This window comes from Tachyglossus aculeatus, chromosome 5 (assembly GCF_015852505.1).
Source record: "Tachyglossus aculeatus isolate mTacAcu1 chromosome 5, mTacAcu1.pri, whole genome shotgun sequence".
NCBI lineage: Eukaryota > Metazoa > Chordata > Mammalia > Monotremata > Tachyglossidae > Tachyglossus > Tachyglossus aculeatus.
Genome location: NC_052070.1, coordinates 8,846,153 through 8,866,665, shown reverse-complemented (window position 1 = coordinate 8,866,665; position 20,513 = coordinate 8,846,153). Strand labels below are relative to the sequence as shown.

The following is a 20,513-nucleotide window of genomic DNA, read 5'->3' as shown; positions in this document are numbered from 1 at the left end:
TTTGTTAAGCACTTACTATGTGGAAAGCACTGTTCTAAGTGCTGGGGGGGATACAAGGTGATCAGGTTGTCCCACGTGGGGCTCACAGTCTTAATCCCCATTTTACAGATGAGGGAACTGAGGCTCAGAGACGTTACGTGACTTGCCCAAGGTCATACAGCTGATAAGTGGCAGAGCAGGGATTTGAACCCATGAGCTCTGACTCCCAAGCCCGTGCTCTTTCCACTGAGCCGCGCCACATCACCATCATCATCAATCGTATTTATTGAGCGCTTACTATGTGCAGAACACTGTACTAAGCGCTTGGGAAGTACAAATCGGCAACATATAGAGACAGTCCCTGCCCAACAGTGGGCTCACAGTCTAAAAGGGGGAACATCATGAACAAGATAAATAGAATAATAAATATGTACAGGTGAAGTAAATGGAGCAATATATGTGTAGAGCCGGGATTCGAACCCATGACCTCTGACTCCCAAGCCCGGGCTCTTTCCACTGAGCCACATCATGACCAAGATAAATAGAATAATAAATATGTACAGGTGAAGTAAATAGAGCAATAAATGTGTAGAAGGCGAGGCAGGAGTGGGACTAAAGAGGCGACCCCCCTCCCACGTGCGGCCCTTTAAGTACCTCCAGCTGGGCACGTGGGCCTTCATCCGCTCCTATTTATTGAGCGCCCAGGGGGCTGTCCTAAGCGGTGGGCTGGGGATGGAGCCGGTCCCGGAGGTGTCATCGTCGCCGGCTGGTTTCGTGGCGACCCCCGGCGCCGAGGTTCTGGCTTGGGTCCTGGAGAGGTGGGGGCGGACCCCGCGGTTGGCGGCTATCAGCAGGCTCAAACGCCAACCCGCCGGCCACTACGTGCCCACCCACGACCTCCCGGCCCTGCTCCGACGGCGCCAGCTCGCCAATGCCAAGGAGAGGCAGAGGGTGAGGCCTCCGACCCCCCACACCGGTCCCCTACTAAGGATGGGAGTTGCTAGTAATAATAATAATGGCATTTATTAAGCACTTACTACGTGTCAAGCACTGTTCTAAGCGCTGGGGAGGTTACCAGGTAATCAGATTGTCCCGCGGGGGGCTCCCAGTCTTCATCCCCATTTTCCAGATGAGGAAACTGAGGCCCAGAGAAGTGACTTGCCCAACGTCACACAGCTGACAATTGGCGGAGGCGGGATTTGAACCCATGACCTTTGACTCCAAAGCCCGGGCTCTTTTCCCCTGAGCCACGCTGCTTCTCGCCAAGCGCTTCCTATGGGCCAAGCACTGTTCTAAGCGCTGGGGTAGATATAGTAATAATAAGGATGGCATTTAGTAAGCGCTTCCTATGGGCCAAGCACTGTTCTAAGCGCTGGGGTGGGGGGGAGATGCAATGATAATAAGGATGGTATTTGCTAAATGCTTACTATGTGCCAAGCACTGTTCTAAGCGCTGGGGTAGATACAGTAATAATAAGGATGGTGTTTGGTAAGCGCTTACTATGTGCCAAACACTGTTCTAAGCGCTGGGGTACACATAGTAGTAATAAGGATGGTATTTGCTAAGCGCTTACTATGGAACAAGCACTGTTCTAAGCACTGGGGTACATACAGTAATAATAAGGATGGTATTTGCTAAGTGCTTACTCTGTGCCAAGCACGGTTCTAAGCGTTGGGGTAGATACAGTAATAATAAGGATGGTGTTTGGTAAGTGCTTACTATGTGCCAAGCACTGTTCTAAGCACTGGGGTACATATAGTAGTAATAAGGATGGTATTTGTTAAGCGCTTACTATGGAACAAGCACTGTTCTAAGCGCTGGGGTACATACAGTAATAATAAGGATGGTATTTGCTAAGTGCTTACTCTGTGCCAAGCACTGTTCTAAGTGCTGCGGTAGATACAGTAATAATAAGGATGGTATTTGGTAAGTGCTCCCTATGTGCCAAACACTGTTCTAAGCGCTGAGGGAGATACAGTAATAATAAGGATGGTATTTGGTAAGTGCTTACTATGTGCCAAGTACTCTTCTAAGTGCTGGGGGAGATACAGTAATAATAAGGATGGTATTTGGTAAGTGCTTACTATGTGCCAAGTTCTGTTCTAAAGCTTTGGGGTAGATACAATAATAATAAGGATGGTATTTGCTAAGCACTTACTATGTGCCAAGTACTATTCTAAGTGCTGGGGTAGGTACAATAATAAGGATGGTATTTGCTAAGTGCTCCCTATGTGCCAAGTACTGTTCTATGCACTGGGGTAGATACAGTAATAATAAGGATGATATTTAAGCGCTTGCTTACATGCCAAGCACTGTTCTAAGCGCTGGGGTAGATACAATAATAATAAGGATGGTATTTGTTAAGCGCTTGCTTACGTGCCAAGCACTGTTCTAAGCGCTGGGGTAGGTACAATAATAATAAGGGTGGTATTTGCTAAACGATTACTGTGTGCCAAGCACTGTTCTAAGCGCTGGGGTAGATACGGTAATAATAAGTACGGTATTTGGTAAGTGCTTACTATGTGCCAGGCACTGAAGTAGATACAGTCATAATAAGGATGGTATTTGGTAAGCGCTTACTATGTGCTAAGCACTATTCTAAATGCTGGGGTAGATACAATAATAAGAATGATGGTACTTGGTAAGCGCTTACTATGTGCTAAGCACTGTTCTAAGCGCTGGGGTAGTTACAATAATAATAATAATAATGGTGATATTTAAGTGATTATTATGTGCCAAAGCACTGTTCTAATTGATGGGGTAGCTACAATAATAATAATGATGCAGAGAAGCAGCGTGGGTCAGTGGAAAGAGCCCGGGTTTTGGAGTCAGAGGTCACGGGTTCCAATTCCTGCTCCGCCAAGTGTCAGCTGTGTGACTTTGGGCAAGTCACTTCACTTCTCTGAGCCTCAGTTACCTCATCTGTCAAAGGGGAATGAAGACTGTGCGCCCCACGTGGGACAACCTGATCACCTTGTATCCCCCACAGTGCTTAGAACAGTGCTTCATAGCGCTTAACAAATGCTGTCATTATTATTACTATTTGCTATGTGTTTACTGTGTGCTAACTACTGTTCTAATTGCTGGGGTAGCTACAATAATAATAGTGATGGTATTTAAGTGCTTACTATGTGCCAAGCACTGTTGTAAGTACTGGGGTAGATACAATAATAATAATAATAATAATGTTGGTATTTAAGTGCTTACTATGTGCTAAGTGCTGGGGTAGATACAATAATAATAATGATGGTATTTGTTAAGCACTTACTATGTACCAAGCACTGTTCTAAGTGCTGGGGTAGATACAATAATAATAATAGTATTTGTTAAGCGCTTACTATGTGCCAAGCACTGTCCTAAGCACTGGGGAGGTAACAAGGTGACCAGGTACAATGCTCTGCCCACAGTAAGTACTCAATAAATACGATTGAAGTAAAGTAGAGGTGGCCAGGCCTTTCCCACCTCTGGCCTCACAGACTCCAAATAATAATAATAATAATAATAATAATGATATTTATTAAGCACTTACTATGTACAAAGCACTGTTCTAAGCGCTGGGGGGATGCAAGGTAATCAGGTTGTCCCACAGGGAGCTCACAGTCTTAATCCCCATTTTACAGATGAGGTAATTGAGGCACAGAGAAGTTAAGTGACTTGCCCAAAGTCACACAGCTGACAATTGGCAGGGCCAGTATTTGAACCCCTGACCCCAAAGCCCGGGATCTTTCCACTGAGCCACGCTTCCAGCTCATAAACCCCAGATCCCTTTCCTCCCCGTTTCCCCCTTTTAACCCTTCTCCTCCTCCCTTTAACCCTCTCCCGCCCCATTCCTTCTTCCCTCCTCTTACCCCCTCTTCATTCATTCAATCAATCGTATTTATTGAGCCTGAACTCAGAGTTGGGAGCCTCTTGATTTCACAGTAAGTAAAGCCCTGATTTGTCTTGGCCAGCAGTTTAGATTGGCTTATTTCACTCAATCAACGGTGGAATCCTTTCTGAGTGGTTACTGGGTGCAAAACACTGTGCCGAGCACCTTATCCCTATTAACACCCATCTTAATCCATCGGTGGTATTTATTGAGTGCTTACTATGTGCAGAGCTCTGTTTTAAGCGCTTAGGAGAGTACAAAACAAGAGAATTAGCAGATATGTTCCCCCTCTTCCCTCTCTTTCCTGCATCATCTTGTCTGTCCTCTTTAAGTACTTGATATTCACTCAGTTGTTTTTATTGAGCACTTACTGTGTGCCAAGTTGTTTTGTTGTCTGTCTTCTCCCCCCCGCCCCCCACCTGCAGACTGTGAGCCCATTGTTGGGCAGGGACTGTCTCTGTCTGTTGCCAAATTGTACTTTCCAAGTGCTTAGTACAGTGCTCTGCACACAGTAAGTGCTCAACAGATATGACTGAATGAATAATAATAATAATGGTATTTGTTAAGAGCTTACTATGTGCAAAGCACTGTTCTAAGCGCTGTGGAGGTTACAAGGTGATCAGGTTGTCCCCGGGGGGTGGGGGGCCGTCACAGTTTTTAATCCCCATTTTACAGGTGAGGTAACTTGCACACAGAGAAGTGAAGTGACTTGCCCAAAATCACACAGCTAACAGTTGGCGGAGCCAGGATTTGAACCCATGGCCTCTGACTCCAAAGCCCGTGCTCTTTCCACTGACTCACACTGCTTCTCATGAATACTAAGTGCTTGGGAGAGTACAATATAATGACAGACATACATATTCCTGCCCACAGTGAGCTCCCAGACTAGAGGGGGATATTTTGGCATTGGCAGCCCCCAGCCCTTGCCTTAGATTGGCAACACTCCTAATAATAATAATAATGATGGCATTTATTAAGCACTTACTATGTGCAAAGCACTGTTCTAACCTCTGGGGAGGATACAAGGTGATTAGTTTGTCCCACGGGGGGCTCACAGTCTTAATCCCCATTTTACAGATGAGGGAACTCAGGCCCAGAGAAGTTAAGTGACTTGCCCAAAGTCACCCAGCTGACAATTGGCGGAGTCGGGATTTGAACCCATGACCTCTGACTCCAAAGCCCGGGCTCTTTCCGCTGAGCCACGCTGCTTCTCCTCTACTCCCCCACCCCAGAACACCTACTTACAGAGCCTAGGTAGAGGGGGAATTTACTTTTCCACTACACGGCACTTGGTTGAATTTCTGATTAGTGGCTCTTTAGCTCATTTCAGTCCAGCTTTCCACTTCATGCTCATTCAATGGCATTTAATAATAATAATAATGGTATTTAAGTGCTTACTACGTGCTAAGCACTGGGGTAATTACTGTGTACAGAGCATCAATTTTGAACCCAATGGACTATTTTTCTATAAACGTATAAGAAAATGCACACGCACTTACATCATTTTGCGTTTGTGTGTGGCTCTGCATGTTTGTGTCCATGGAAGTGTGGGGTTCACTCCTCTGTATTTGTCTGTCACACCCAACCCTCAGCCCCATAGCACTCGTGTCCATAACCATCATTTATTTTAATATCCGACTCCCTTTAATAATAACGATGGTATTTTTTAAGCACTTACTATGTGTTAAGCGCTGGGGTAGATACAAGGTAATCAGGTTGGACAAAATCCCTGTCTCACATGAGGCTCACAATCTTCATCCTTATTTTAGGGAAGCATCATGGTCTAGTGGAAAGAGCCTGGACCTGGGTTCTAATCCGGCTCCGCCACTTGTCTGCTGTATGATCCTGGGCAAGTCACTTCACTTCTCTGGGCCTCAGTTGCCTTATCTGTAAAACAGGGATTAAGAATGTGAGCCCCAAATGGGACAAGGACTGTGTCTGATCTGATTAGCTGGTACCCACCCCAGTGCTTAGTACAGTGCCTGGCATATAATAAGTGCTTAACAAATACCATAATCATTATTGACTGTGATGAGGTCTGTCTGATTTTTATAATAATGATGATGGTATTTATTAAGTACTTGCTATGAGCCAAGCCCGGGGTTCATACAAGATAATTCATACATTCAAAGGTATTTATTGAGTGCTTACTGTGTGCAAAGCACTGTACTAGAGAAGCAGCGTGGCTCAGTGGAAAGAGCCCGGGCTTGGGAGCCAGAGGTCATGGGTTCGAATTCCGGCTCAGCCACTTGTCAGCTGTGTGATCTTGGGCAAGCCACTTAACTTCTCTGGGCCTCAGTTCCCTCATCTGTAAAATGGGGGTGAAGACTGTAAGCCCCACGTGGGACAACCTGATTACTTTGTATCCCCCAAGCGCTTAGAACAGTGCTTTGCACATAGTAAGCACTTAACAAATGCCATCATTATTAATAGTATTATTATTACTAAGCACTTGGGAGAGTACAATACAACAAAAAAGACACATTCCCTGCCTACAATGAGCTTGCAGTTCAGAGATATTGAAACTGGGCCCAATTCCTGCTCTACATGGGGCTCGCAGTCTGAGAGGCAGAACAGGCATTTTATCCCCATTTTCAGATGAGCAAACCGAGGGCCAGAGAAATTGTGTGACTTGGCTTAGTGGAAGGAGCTCTGGTCAGGGAATCAGAAAATCTGGGTTCATTCATTCAATCGTATTTATTGAGTGCTTACTGTGTGCAGAGCACTGTACTAAGCGCTTGGGAAGTACAAGTTGGCAACATATAGAGACGGTCCCTACCCAACAGTGGGCTCACAGCCTAGAAGGGGGAGACAGAGAACAAAACAAAGCCCCCAGCTCTGCCACTTGTTTACTGTGGGACCTGGCGTAAGTCACTTCACTTCTCTGGGCCTCAGTTCCCCTCTCTATATTATGGGGATTAATAATAATTATGGTATCTGTTAAATGCTTACTATGTGTCTTGGTCTGTTCTAAGCTCTGGGGTAGATAAAAGTTAATTGCGTTGAACCCAGTCCCTGTCCCACATGGGGCTCACAGTTTTCATCCCCATTTTCCAGATGAGGGAACTGAGGCCTAGAAAAGTGAAGTGATTTGCCCAAGGTCACACAGCAGACAAGCAGCAGAATGGGGATTAGAACCTAGGGCCTTCGGATGTCTGGGCTCCATCCACCGTGCGGGGCAGGGAGTGTATCCAACCCGGTTTGCTTGTCTCCACCCCAGTGCTTAGTACAGTCCCTGGCATGTAGAAAGTGCTTAACAAATACCACTATTATTGTTATTATTATTATTATTACTATCTGCTGCGTGACCTTGGGTAAGTTACTTCACTTCTCTGGGGCTCAGTTACCTCATCTGTAAAATGGGGATTATGAGTGTGAGCCCCATGTGGGATTCATTCACCGGTATTTATTGAGAGCTTACTGTGTGCAGAGCACTGTACTAAGCGCTTGGGAAGTCCAAGTTGGCAACATAGAGACGGTCCCTACCCCACAACGGGCTCACAGTCTAGAAGGGGGAGACAGACAACAAAACAAAACATATGGGCAGGTATCGTCAGAACAAATAGAATTGAATAGAATTCCTCCCCCTCTCCATCCCCCCCCCCCCGCCTTACCTCCTTCACTTCCCCACAGCACCTGTATATATGTATATATGTTTGTACGTATTTATTACTCTATTTTACTTGTACATATCTATTCTATTTTATTTTAATATGCTTTGTTTTGTTCTCTGTCTCCCCCTTCTAGACTGTGAGCCCACTGTTGGGTAGGTACCGTCTGTATATGTTGCCAACTTGGACTTCCCAAGCGCTTAGTACAGTGCTCTGCACACAGTAAGCACTCAAATACGATTGATTGAATTAAAGCTAAATGCACATCATTAACAAAATAGAATAGTAAATATGTGCAAGTAACCCGATGACCTTGTATCTACCCCAGTGCTTAGAACTGTGCTTAGCACACAGTAAGGATTTAACAAGTACCATTCTTATTATCATCAGCATCAAGTACATAATTGTGATTCTTATCCCGGAGCAGCCAGTGGCTGAGTCGGGTTTCGAACCCAGGCCTCCTGACTCCCATCCCCGGGCTTTGTCCACTAAGCGGCCCTACCTGCGCCTGTTCCCCATCAGAGGTCCCCCTTGGCCTCCGGGCATTGTTTCCTAGATTAAAAACCTGAACAGCGGCTTCTCGAAGCTGAAGACCCTCGTGCCGCTCATCCCCAAGGACCGGAAGCCGAGCAAGGCCGACATCCTGAGGGCCGCCTCGGAGTACATCCGGCTTCTCCGGGCCGTCTTGGCCGAACCCCGAGCCTGTGGGACTATGGTGAGCTCCCCTAACTGCCAGTCTTCTAGACTGTGAGCCCGTTGATGGGTAGGGATCGTCTCTATTTGTTGCCAACTTGTACTTCCCAAGTGCTTAGTCCAGTGCTCTGCACGCAGTAAGCGCTCAATAAATATGATTGAATGAATGAACGAATGCCACATTTGTTCATTCATTCTTAAACGCTGGGGTAGATAATAATGATGGTATTTGTTTAAGCGCTTACTATATGCCAAGCACTGTTCTAAGCACTGGGGTAGATACAAGGTGATCAGGTTGCCCCACGCGGGGCTCACAGTCTTAATCCCCATTTTACAGACGAGGTAACTGAGGCCTAGAGAAGTGCAGTGACTTTCCCGAAGTCACACAGCTGACAAGTGGCAGAGCCGGGATTAGAGTCCACAGCCTCTGACTCTCAAGCCTCTGCTCTTTCCGCTAAGCCACGCTTCTCCTGTAGATACAAGATCAGCATGTCATAGAGGATAGAACTTGGGCCTGGGATTCAGAAGGTCATGGGTTCTAATCCTGGCTCTGCCACTCATCTGCTGGGTGGCCTTGGACAATCACTTCACTTCTCTGGGCCTCAGTTCCCTCATCTGGAAAATGGGGATTGAGACTGTGAGCCCCAAGTGGGGCAGGTACTGTGAACAACCCAATTTTGTTTCATTCAATCATATTTATTGAGTGCTTACTGTGTGCAGAGCACTGTACTAAGCACTTGGGAAGTACAGGTTGGCAACATATAGAGACGTTCCCTACCCAACAATGGGCTCACAGTCTAGATGGATGCTTTTATCCATCCAAGGGCTTAGTATAGTGCCTGGCGCATACTAAGCATTTAACGATTACCAAAATTAGAAGTAGTAGTAGTATTATCAGGTCAGACACAGCCCTTGTCAGTCAGTTGTATTTGAGTGTTTACCATGTGCAGAGCACTGTACTAAGCACTTGGGAAAGTACAATACACCAATATAAGGCACATTTCCTGCCCACAACAAGCTTACAGTCTAGAGAAGCCATCAATGAATGAATGAATCTTTGGAAAGCGCCACTTGGAGTCTTAGGCGGTGGAAGCTAAAAGAATGCCGAGTTAATCCCATTCCCACAGCACATATGTATATTCAACTGTATTTATTATTCAATTTAATTGTATTGAGCACTTACTGTGTGCAGAGCACTGGACGACATCTCCATCTGGATGTCTGCCCGCCATCTAAAACTCAGTATGTCCAAGACTGAACTCCTTATCTTCCCTCCCAAACCCTGCCCTCTCCCTGACTTTCCCATCACTGTTGACGGCACTACCATCCTTCCCGTCTCACAAGCCCGCGACCTTGGTGTCACCCTCGACTCCACTCTCTCATTCACACCTCACATCCAATCCATCACCAAATCCTGCCAGTCTCACCTCCGTGACATCGCCAAGATCCACCCTTTCCTCTCCATCCAAACTGCTACCCTGCTGGTTCAATCTCACATCCTATCCCGACTGGATTACTGCATCGGCCTCCTCTCTGCTCTCCCATCCTCCTGTCTCTCCCAACTTCAATCTATACTTCGCCACTGCCCGGATCGTCTTTGTGCAGAAACGCTCTGGGCATGTTACTCCCCTCCTCAAAAATCTCCAGTGGCTACCAATCAACCTACGCATCAGGCAAAAACTCCTCACTCTCTGCTTCAAGGCTGTCCATCCCCTGGCCCCCTCCTGCCTCCCCTCCCTTCTGTCCTTGTCCAGCCCAGCCCGCACCTTCCGCTTCTCTGCCGCCGCTCACCTCCTCACTGGGCCTCGTTCTCGCCCGTCCCGCCGTCGACCCCCGGTCCACGTCCTCCCCCTGTCCTGGAATGCCCTCCCTCCGCACATCCACCAAGCTAGCTCTCTTCCTCCCTTCCAGGCCCTACTGAGAGCTCACCTCCTCCAGGAGGCCTTCCCACACTCAGCCCCCTCCTTCCTCTTCCTCTCCTCCCCCTCCTCATCCCCCCCCACCCTACATCCTTCCCCTCCCCACAGCACCTGTATATATGTTTGTACAGATTTATTACTCTATTTTACTTGTACATATTTACTATTTTGTTAATATGTTTTGTTGTCTCCCCCTTCTAGACTGTGAGCCCACTGTTGGGTAGGGACCATTTCTCTATGTTGCCAACTTGTACTTCCCAAGCGCTTAGTACAGTGCTCTGCACACAATAAGTGCTTAATAAATATGATTGAATGAATGAATACAAGTCGGCAACATATAGAGATGGTCCCTACCCAACAACGGGCTCACAGTCTAGAAGGGGGAGACAGACAACAAAACATGTAGACAGGTGTCAAAATTGTCAGAACTAATAGAATTAAAGCTATATGCACATCATTAACAAAATAAATAGAATAGTAAATATGTACAAGTAAAATAGAGTAATATGTATATATATGTATATATATATATGTATATATATATATATAATACATATACACACAGGTCAACTCAATTGTATTTATTGAGTACTTACTGTGTGCAGAGCACTGTACTAAGCACTTGGGAAGTACAAGTCATCAACATATAGAGACGATCCCTACCCAACAACGGGCTCACAGTCCAGAAGATTTTTTTTTTAGGAGTCAGAAGGTCGTGGGTTCTAACCCTGACTCTGCCCCTTGTCTGCCATGTGGCCTTGAGCAAGTCACTTCACTTCTCTGGGCCTCAGTTCCCTCATCTGTAAAATGGGGATTGAGACAGGGAGCCCCAGGTGGGACAGGGACTGTGTCCAACCCAATTGGCTTGCATTCACCCCAACACATTTATTAAGTGTTTACTCTGTGTGGAGCATATGTTCATTCAATCGTATTTGAGTGCTTACTATGTGCAGAGCACTGTACTAAGCACTTGGGAAGTACAAGTTGACGATATATCTGTTTATATTAATGTCTGTCTCCCCCCCTCTAGACTGTGAGCTCACTGTGGGCAGGAATGTGTTTGCCTATTGTCCTCTTGAACACTTAGTACAGTGGTCTGCATCCAGTAAGCTCTCACTGAATACGATTGAACGACTGTCCTCTCCTCCTCCCCATCCCGCCTGCCCTACCTCCTTCCCCTCCCCACAGCACCTGTATACATTCAATCATATTTATCAAGTGCTTACTGTGTGCAGAGCACTGTACTAAGCACTTGGGAAGTACAAGTTGGTATATATGTTTGTACAGATTTATTACTCTATTTTACTTGTACATATTTACTATTCTATTTTGTTAATGATGTGCATCTAGCTTTATTTCTATTTATTCTGACGACTTGACACCTGTCCACATGTTTTGTTGTCTGTCTCCCCCTTCTAGACTGTGATCCCATTGTTGGGTAGGGACCATCTCTATAGGCTGCCAATTTGTACTTCCCAAGCACTTAGTACAGTGCTGTGCACACAGTAAGCACTCAATACGATTGAATGAATGAATCTAGCTTTATTTCTATTCTGACGACTTGACACCTCTCCACATGTTTTGTTGTCTGTCTCCCCCTTCTAGACTGTGAGCCCGTTGTTGGGTAGGGACCATCTCTGTACGTTGCCAACTTGTACTTCCCAAGCACTTAGTCCAGTGTTCTGCACACAGTAAGCGCTCAATAAATCCGATTGAATGAATGAATGACTGTGTGATCTGACACCTGAGTCCTTTCTGTCTCCTCGCCCCATGTGGACCCCAGAGGTCCGAAGAGCCCAGAAGCCAGGATGCCGGGGTCCTCGCCTACAACCAGCCCGGCCCGGCCGTGCCCACGGCGTGTGGCTCAGCGGAGAACACCGGTCCCGTGGGCACTAGCCGGCATCCCAGCTTACCGAGTGGCGTGGGAGGCGGCTGGCCCACCGCAGAGATGGGCAGCCCGCCCCCGGGCATGCCATGGGGACGGAGCGGGATCCCCCCGTACCTGGACCTCACCAACCTGCAGCAGCCCGGCCGGCTGGTAAGATACCACCCCATCCTCCCCTCACTGCCCATGGCTCTACTTGTCTGCCCAGTCTACTTGGTCGCTTCACTTCTCTCAGCCTCAGTTCCCTCCTCTGTAAAATGGGGATTGAGCCTGGGAGCCCCATGTGGGACAGGGACTGTGTCCAACCCGATTTGCACACAGTAAGCACCTAACAAATTCATTTATTCAATCGTATTTATTGAGTTCTTACTGTGTGCAGAGCACTGTACTAAGCACGTGGGAAGTACAAGTTGGCAACATATAGAGACGGTCCCTACCCAACAACGGGCAAATGCCACCTTTGTTGTTATTGCTTGGACTGGCATCCTGAGGCCAGCCTAAAGATACATTCATTCAATCCATTCGATTGTACTGAGTGCTTACTGTGTGCAGAGCACTGTACTAAGCGCTTGGGAAGTACAAGTTGGCAACATATAGAGACGGTCCCTACACAGCGACAGACAACAAAACAAGACATGTAGACAAAGGTGTCAGTTGTCAGAACAAATAGAATTAAAGCTATATGCACATCATTAACAAAATAAAGAGTAAATATGTACAAGTACTAGCCTTCTACACTGTGAGCCTGCTGTTGGGTAGGGACCGTCTCTATATGTTGCAAATTTGTGCTTCCCAAGCGCTTAGTACAGTGCTCTGCATTCATTCAATCATATTGAGCACTTACTGTGTGCAGAGCACTGTACTAAGCGCTTGGGAAGTACACAGTAAGTGCTCAATAAATGATTGAATGAAAGTAATAAATAGAGGAATAAATCTGTACAAATATACAGGTGCTGTGGGGAGGGGAAGAAGGTAGGGTTGGGGGGAGGAGGAGAGGAAAAAGAGGGCTGAGTGTGGGAAGGCCTCCTGGAGGAGGTGAGCTCTCAGTAGAGCTTTGAAGGGAGGAAGAGGGCTAGCTTGGTGGATTTGCGGAGGGAGGCCATTCCAGGCCAGGGGGAGGACGTGGGCCGGGGGTCGACGGTGGGACGGGCGAGAATGAGGCACAGTGAGGAGATTAGCAGCAGAGGAGCGGAGGGTGTGGGCTGGGCTGGAGAAGGACAGAAGGGGGGTGAGGTGATGGACAGCCTTGAAGCCGAGAGTGAGGAGTTTTTGCTTGATTACAGTATCTGTTCCCCGGTGCCTATCACAGGGAGGCAACGTGGCCTAATGGAAAGAGCCCACGCCTGGGAGCCAGAGGACTTGGGTCCTACTCCTGGCTCCACCACTTGTCTGCGGTGTGACCCTGGGCAAGTCGCTTCACTTCTCTAGGCCTCAATTCCCTCATCTGTAAAATGTAATCCCAGGATTAAGACTGTGAGCCCCATGTGAGACAGGGACTGTGTCCAACCTGATTAGTTTGTATTTATGCCAGTGCTTAGTACGGTGCTTGGCACATAGTAGTTGTTGTTGTTATGAATTTGATGATTATTAGTTATGGACTTACTATGTGCCAAGCCCTGCGCTAAGTACTGGAGTAGATGTAACCTCCTCACTGTACCTCATTCTCGCCCGTCCCGCCGTCAAGCCCCGGCCCACGTCCTTCCCCTGGCCCGGAATGCCCTCGCTCCACACATCCACCAAGCTAGCTCTCTTCCTCCCTTCAAAGCCCTCCGGAGAGCTCACCTCCTCCAAGAGGCCTTCCCACACTGAGCCCCCTTTTTCCTCTCCTCCTCCCCATCCCCCCCGCCCTACCTCCTTCCCCTTCCCCACAGCACCTGCATATATGTTTGTACAGATTTATTACTCTATTCTACTTGTACATATTTACTATTCTATTTATTTTGTTAATGATGTGCATTTAGCTTTAATTCTATTTATTCTGATGACTTGACACCTGTCCACATGTTTTGTGTCTGTCTCCCCCTTCTAGACTGTGAGCCCGTTGTTGGGTAGGGACTGTCTCTATATTGGTACTTCCCAAGTGCTTAGTACAGTGCCCTGCACACAGTAAGCACTCAATAAATACAATTGAATGAATGTAAGATGATCGGATCCAACACACTCCCTGTTTCTCATGGCTGTCATGATGATGAATGGTATTTGCTGTGTCCAACCCGATTAGCTTGTATTTACTGCAGTGCTTAGACCAGTGCTTGGCCCTTAATAAGGGCTTAACAAATACCATTATTACTATTATTATTATTACTATCATCATTATTAAGTGTTTACTATGTGTGGAGCATTCATTCAATCGTATTGAGCGCTTACTGTGTGCAGAGCACTGTACTAAGCGCTTGGGAAGTACAAGCACTGTTCTAACCGCTGAGGTAGGTACAAGATCACAGGCCAAACACAGTCCCCTGTGCCACACGAGACTCCCAGTCTGGGAGGGAGAACAGATATTGGACCCCTATTACAGGTGAGAAAACTGAGGCCCAGTGAAGTGACTCCATCAAGGTCATACAGCAGGCATGTGGCGGAGCTGGGATTAGAACCCACATCCTTCTGAGGCCCAGGCTCTATCCATTAGGCCATCCTGCTTCTCTGGGATTCGAGATGGACTTTTCAGCCCTCCCAATGCAGGAGGTGCTATAATAATAATGGTATTTGTATGCTATAGGAGACCTGTCCTCTTCCTCCTTCCTCCTTCCTCCTTCCTCCTTCCTCCTTCCTCCTTCCTCCTTCCTCCTTCCTCCTTCCTCCTTCCTCCTTCCTCCTTCCTCCTTCCTCCTTCCTCTTCCTCCTTCCTCTTCCTCCTCCATTTTGTCCTCTAGGAAAGACCTTGGAGTAAGTAGAAAACCAAATGCCTGTGAAAGATTCTGTACAGAGGCAGTGTGGCTCAGTGGAAAGAGCCCGGGCTTGGGAGTCAAAGGTCATGGGTTCGAATACCGGCTCCGCCACTTGTCAGCTGTGTGACCTTGGGCCAGCCACTTAACTTCTCTGGGCCTCAGTTCCCTCATCTATAAAATGGGGACTAAGACTGTGAGTCCCATGTGGGACAACCTTGATCACCTTATATCCCCTCCCAGTGCTTAGAAAAGTGCTTGGCACATAGTAAGCGCTTAATAAATACCACTATTATTATTATTATTATTATTATTATTATTAGTTAGAAAAAAGGTTCCCTGCCCAGAGCCCGAACCCCATGAAATGACTGTGAAACAGTTGCCCAGAGTCCTTAGCAGGACACCCTGACAGTGCCTGGCACACAGTAAGTGCTTAACAAATACCATAATAATAATTACTATTACTTCTTTTACATTGGAGAAGCAGCGTGGCTCAGTGGAAAGAGCCCGGGCTTTGGAGTCAGAGGTCATGGATTCAAATTCCGGCCCCGCCAACTGTCAGCTGTGTGACTTTGGGCAAGTCACTTCACTTCTCTGGGCCTCAGTTACCTCATCTGTAAAATGGGGATTAAAACTATGAGCCCTCCGTGGGACAACCTGATCACCTTGTAACCTCCCCAGCGCTTAGAACTGTGCTTTGCACATAGTAAGCGCTTAACAAATACTATCATTATTATTATTCTCCTGCTTTTTCCAGGTTTTCCAGAGCGACTCCTAAGTCCTGCCGCCAGAAGAGTTGGAGTGCTGAATGAGAGAAGTAAGAGTTCCTTCACTTCATTCTTTCCCTACTACTTAGTAGCCCCTTGGGCTAATTGCCGAGCACTGCCGTGGTGTACTAGCCACCTTCAGGGGGCAGGGAGCCGGCTTCGGGGTCGACCCGGGAGCGAGATGTCTGTCGGGAACTGGGTATCTTTTAGACTGTGAGCCCACTGTTGGGCAGGGACTGTCTCTATATGTTGCCAATTTGTACTTCCCAAGCGCTTAGTACAGTGCTCTGCACATAGTAAGCGCTCAATAAATACGATTGATGATGATGATGATCAGCCGTGGGCAGAAGGCCGGGCTGGGCGTGGGCCATGGACTGGCTGCTAGCCAGGTGGCAGCTATGGACTGGACTTGGTGCCAGCCATGGGGAGGGCACTGGTTTGGGTGCTAGCTGTGAGCTGGGCACTGGTTGTATGTTCACAGGGCACGGATTGGTTGGCTACTGGTTGTCCACAGGGCTCCAGGTTGGGTGAGGGCTGTGGAAAAGACACCACGGGCATGGCATCGGAGTTGGTGGTGGCCACGGGCAGGATCCCGGGCTGGGTGGCGGGCATGGGAAAGGCTCTGATCTGCAACTGGGGAAAACGTGCCAGGCTAAGTGAAGCCCACTGCCCAGACTTACCCCCGGGTCCTTGAGCAAGGCATCAGCGTGGCACAGTTGAAAGAGCCCAGGCTTTGGAGTCGGAGTTTGTGGGTTCAAATCCCGGCTCCGCCAATTGTCAGCTGGGTGACTTTGGGCAAGTCACTTAATCGTATTTACTGAGCGCTTACTGTGTGCAGAGCACTGTACTAAGCGCTTGGGAAGTACAAGTTGGCAACATGTAGAGACGGTCCCTACCCAACAGTGGGCTCACAGTCAAAGAAAAACTCACATGGTCCATACGGGGATCGAACCCGCGACCTTGGCGTTATTAGCACCACGCTCTAACCAACTGAGCTAACCAGCCACTAACTTCTCTGGGCCTCATTTACCTCATCTGGAAAATGGGAATTAAGACTGTGAGCCCCCCGTGGGACAACCTGATCACCTTGTAACCTCCCCCGCGCTTAGAACAGTGCTTTTGCACATAGTAAGTGCTTAATAAATGCCATCGTTATTATTATTATTAGTGGGAGGAGGGGAAGGGGGCAACCACAAGCTCCTGAGTACATGTGGAAATGCAACCCCAGCCCCCTGAGAGCCAACCGGACCACGCGCCCATTCGTTCATTCACTCAATCGTATTTATTGAGCGCTTACTGTGTGCAGAGCACTGTACTAAGTGCTTGCCCAGCCCGTCGGGGTCACGGGCTGAGGGCTCCTAACCCCTGGCCTGGCCTCCGGCGGTCCTAGTGGTCTTCCCAGAACTCCAGGCCACCTCTGGGCCTCCTTCTTGAGAAGCAGCACGGCCTGGTGGATAGAACACAGACATGGGAGTCTGAAGGACCTGGGTTCTAATCCCGACTCTTCCGCTTGTCCCCTCTGTGACCTTGGCCAAGACACTTCTAGCTTCTCTGGACCTCAGTCCCCTCATCTGTCAAATGGGGATTAAAACTGTGAGCCCCATGTAGAACAGGGACTGTTTCTAACCCAATTGGACCCTATCTACCCCAGCGCTTAGAACAGTGACTGGCACATAGTAAGTGCTTAACAGGCCATTATTATTATCATTATTACTATTCCGTCAACCCACTCTAAGAGGACAGGGTGGGACCCTCATGGGATCTGGGAGAGGCGTCTGTCTCTCCCCCAGACAGATGTACCACCCCATCCATCTGTGGGAAATCCAATTCATTAAACAATTACTAGAAAATGGACCCAGAAAGTCTCCAACACTTGAGAAACTTCAGCCAGCCCGAACCCCACTCCTTCCTCCTTCCTTGGCTTCTCCCGGCTTTGTCAACTGGGTGCGGGGGACTCTGAGGCCTACCTGCTTCCCTCAATCAATGGTATTTATTGAGCACCTACTGGGGGCAGAGCACTGGACTAAGTGCTTGGGAGAGGACAGTAGAACAGAGTTGGTAAGCAGGTTCCCTGTCCACAAGCCCCTTGAATGATGGCTCTGATTCGTCCTGAGGCCGGACCCAAAGATGGGAAAGTTGGGGTTTGGGTACTGAGGGTGGGGGTTCTGGGTGGGCAGGAGGTGGAGAGGGAAGGGACGGGAGGTGTGTGTGTATCTGGAGGTTCACAGAATTGTGCAGGGGCAGTATGGGCTTGTGGGAAACAATACTATTGATAGGTTTCAAACTATTGCCTGAATCAGTTTTTTAAAGACATATTCATTTCATTCACTCAATCGTATTTATTGAGTGCTTACTGTGTGCAGAGCACTGTACTAAGCACTTGGGAAGTTGGCGACATATAGAGACAGTCCCTACCCCACAACGGGCTCACAGTCTATATACATATCTTTACATATATATATATATAATGATTATGGTATTTAAGTGCTTACTATGTGCCAAGCACTGTTCTAAGCAAGTAGACACAAGGGAATCAGGTTGTACCACTTGGGGCTCACAGTCTCAATCCCCATTTACAGATGAGGTAACCGAGGCACAAAGAAGTTAAGTGGCTTGCTCAAGGTCACACTGCAGACAAGTGGCAGAGCTGAGATTAGAACCCACATCCTCTGACTCCCAAGCTTGTGTTCTTTCCACCAAGCCATGCTGTTTCGCTATATTCCAGCACTTAGAACAGTGCTTTGCACGTAGTAAGTGCTTAATAAATGCCATTATTATTATTATTATTATTATATATATTAAGTGATTTACTATGTATCAAATGCTGGGGTAGAAACAGATGAATCAGATTGGGCACATTTTCTATCTCACATGGGGCTCAGTCTAGGGGGAAGCACAGTAATTGAATCCTCATTTTGCAATCCATCAATGGTATTTACTGAGCCCTTACTATGTACAGAACACTGTCCTAAGTGCTTGGGAGAGTATGATACAATAAAACTGGCAGACACATTCCCTGCAGAGCTTAGAACAGTGCTTGGCACATAGTAAGCGCTTAACAAATGCCATCAGCATCAACAGTCTAGAGACAAACTTACAGAGGTTGAGGAAACAGGTGTGAAGTGATTTGACTTTGTTTTAATAAAGTGATATTTGTGTGTGCTATGTGACAGTCACTGTAGTAAGCCCCAGTGTATTACAAGGTAATTAGGTTCATTCATTCGATTGTATTTATTGAGTGCTTATTGCAAGCAGAGCACTGTACTAAGCGCTTGGGAAGTACAAGTTGGCAACATATAGAGACAGTTCCTACCCAGCAATGGGCTCACAGTCTAGAAAGGGAAGACAGACAACAAAACAAAACACAGTCCCTTCATGGGGCTGACAGTCTTAATCCCATTTGACAGATGAGGTCTCTGAGGCAAAGAAAAGTTAAGTGACTTGCCTAAGACCAGCTGTGCCCAAGATGTGTGGCAGAACTGGAATTAGAACCCAGGTCCTTCTGACTGCTATGCTCTATCCACTAGGCCACACTGCTCCTCTCTGTGACCTGCCCAAGGTCACACAGCAAGCAAGTGGCAGAGCTCACGTCCTCTGAATTCCAGGCTAAGCCATGCTGCTTCCCCGTAGCAAAATCATAAAACGTATTAAAGTTAGAGCTCAAATGAGAGCATTTTTTTTTTCATCCAATGGGGACAGAAAGGAGAAGTTTTGACTGTTTTATTTCTACTGTAATAAGCAGCACAGCCTGATGCCTTGGGCCCGGGGGTCAGAAGAACCTGGGTTCTAATCCCGCCTCTGTGACAAGTCACTTCACTTCTCTGGGCCTCCGTTCCCTCATCTGTAAAATGGGGATTAAGATTGGGAACCCCATGTTCCTGAGAAGCAGCGTGGCTCAGTGGAAAGAGCCCGGGCTTTGGAGTCAGAGGTCATGGGTTCAAATCTCGACTCTGCCAATTGTCAGCTGTGTGACTTTGGGCAAGTCACTTCACTTCTCTGTGCCTCAGTTCCCTCATCAATTCCCCCTTCTGGACTGTGAGCCCGCTGTTAGGTAGGGACCGTCTCTATATGCTGCCAACTTGTACTTCCCAAGCACTTAGTACAGTACTCTGCACACAGTAAGCGCTCAATAAATACAATTGAATGAATGAATAAAATGGGGATGAAGACTGTGAGCCCCACGGGGACAACCCGATCACCTTGTAACCTCCCCAGTGCTTAGAACAGTGCTTTGCACATAGTAAGAGCTTAATAAATGCCATTGTTATCATTATTATTATGTGGGACAGGGACTGGGTCCACCCTGATTAGCTTGTATCTCCTCCAGCACTTAGTACAGTGCCTGGCACATAATAAACGCTTCACAAATAATCATAAGAATAAATGAATAAATAAAATCTCTGACTGGGCTGGACAGCTGCATTCCCCAAATAGTCGGTTGGTGATTTTCTGTCAATCCCCTCTCTGCCTTTCAGATTCTTGCACTGAGGGGTGGGGCTGAGCTTCAGGAACCCAAGGAGAACACAGAGAATACTTGCTGTTCTGTTATTTATTTATAAATTTTTTTTTTAAAGAGAAAAATTTTTTGTTATGATTAAAAATATCTGCCAAAGCTTCCTCTGCATGGTAGTGTCTGCTTGGATGTCTTCAAAGCATCATTGTCATTATGAATGGTATTTATTGAGCGCCTTAATCTGGGCAGAGCACTGTACAAAGCGCTTGGGAGAGTACAGTCCAACAGAGCTGATGGACAGGTTTCCTGCCCACAGTGGGTTTGCAGCCTGACCTAATGGCTAGAGCCTGGTCCTCCTCCTCCAGGAGGCCTTCCCAGACTGGGCCCCCTCCTTCCCCTCCCCACAGCACCTGTATATATCATCAATCATCAATCGTATTTATTGAGCGCTTA

The 20,513-nt window shown here is 47.4% G+C and overlaps 1 protein-coding gene and 1 non-coding gene across 2 annotated transcripts; one reads left to right on the top strand and one right to left on the bottom strand.

Annotated features, from left to right (window-relative positions):
• The first annotated feature begins 711 nt into the window (after positions 1-711).
• FIGLA (folliculogenesis specific bHLH transcription factor) lies at positions 712-20,147 on the top strand. Its single transcript, XM_038747181.1, has 5 exons — positions 712-930; positions 8,015-8,173; positions 11,854-12,108; positions 15,598-15,657; positions 20,083-20,147. Exons 1-4 carry the CDS (start codon positions 712-714, stop codon positions 15,616-15,618), a joined length of 654 nt encoding a protein of 217 aa, XP_038603109.1. The 3' UTR covers positions 15,619-15,657; positions 20,083-20,147.
• TRNAI-AAU lies at positions 16,539-16,612 on the bottom strand. Its single transcript has one exon. It is a non-coding gene; the product is annotated as a tRNA-Ile (tRNA).
• Positions 20,148-20,513: the final 366 nt, after the last annotated feature.

Bases quoted from the DNA above. Each gene is read 5' to 3' on its own strand.
- FIGLA (XM_038747181.1), top strand. From the start codon at position 712: ATGGAGCCGGTCCCGGAGGTGTCATCGTCGCCGGCTGGTTTCGTGGCG. The intron at 931-8,014 runs GTGAGGCCTCCG...ATTGTTTCCTAG, and splicing joins ATGCCAAGGAGAGGCAGAGG to ATTAAAAACCTGAACAGCGG. The intron at 12,109-15,597 runs GTAAGATACCAC...TGCTTTTTCCAG, and splicing joins TGCAGCAGCCCGGCCGGCTG to GTTTTCCAGAGCGACTCCTA.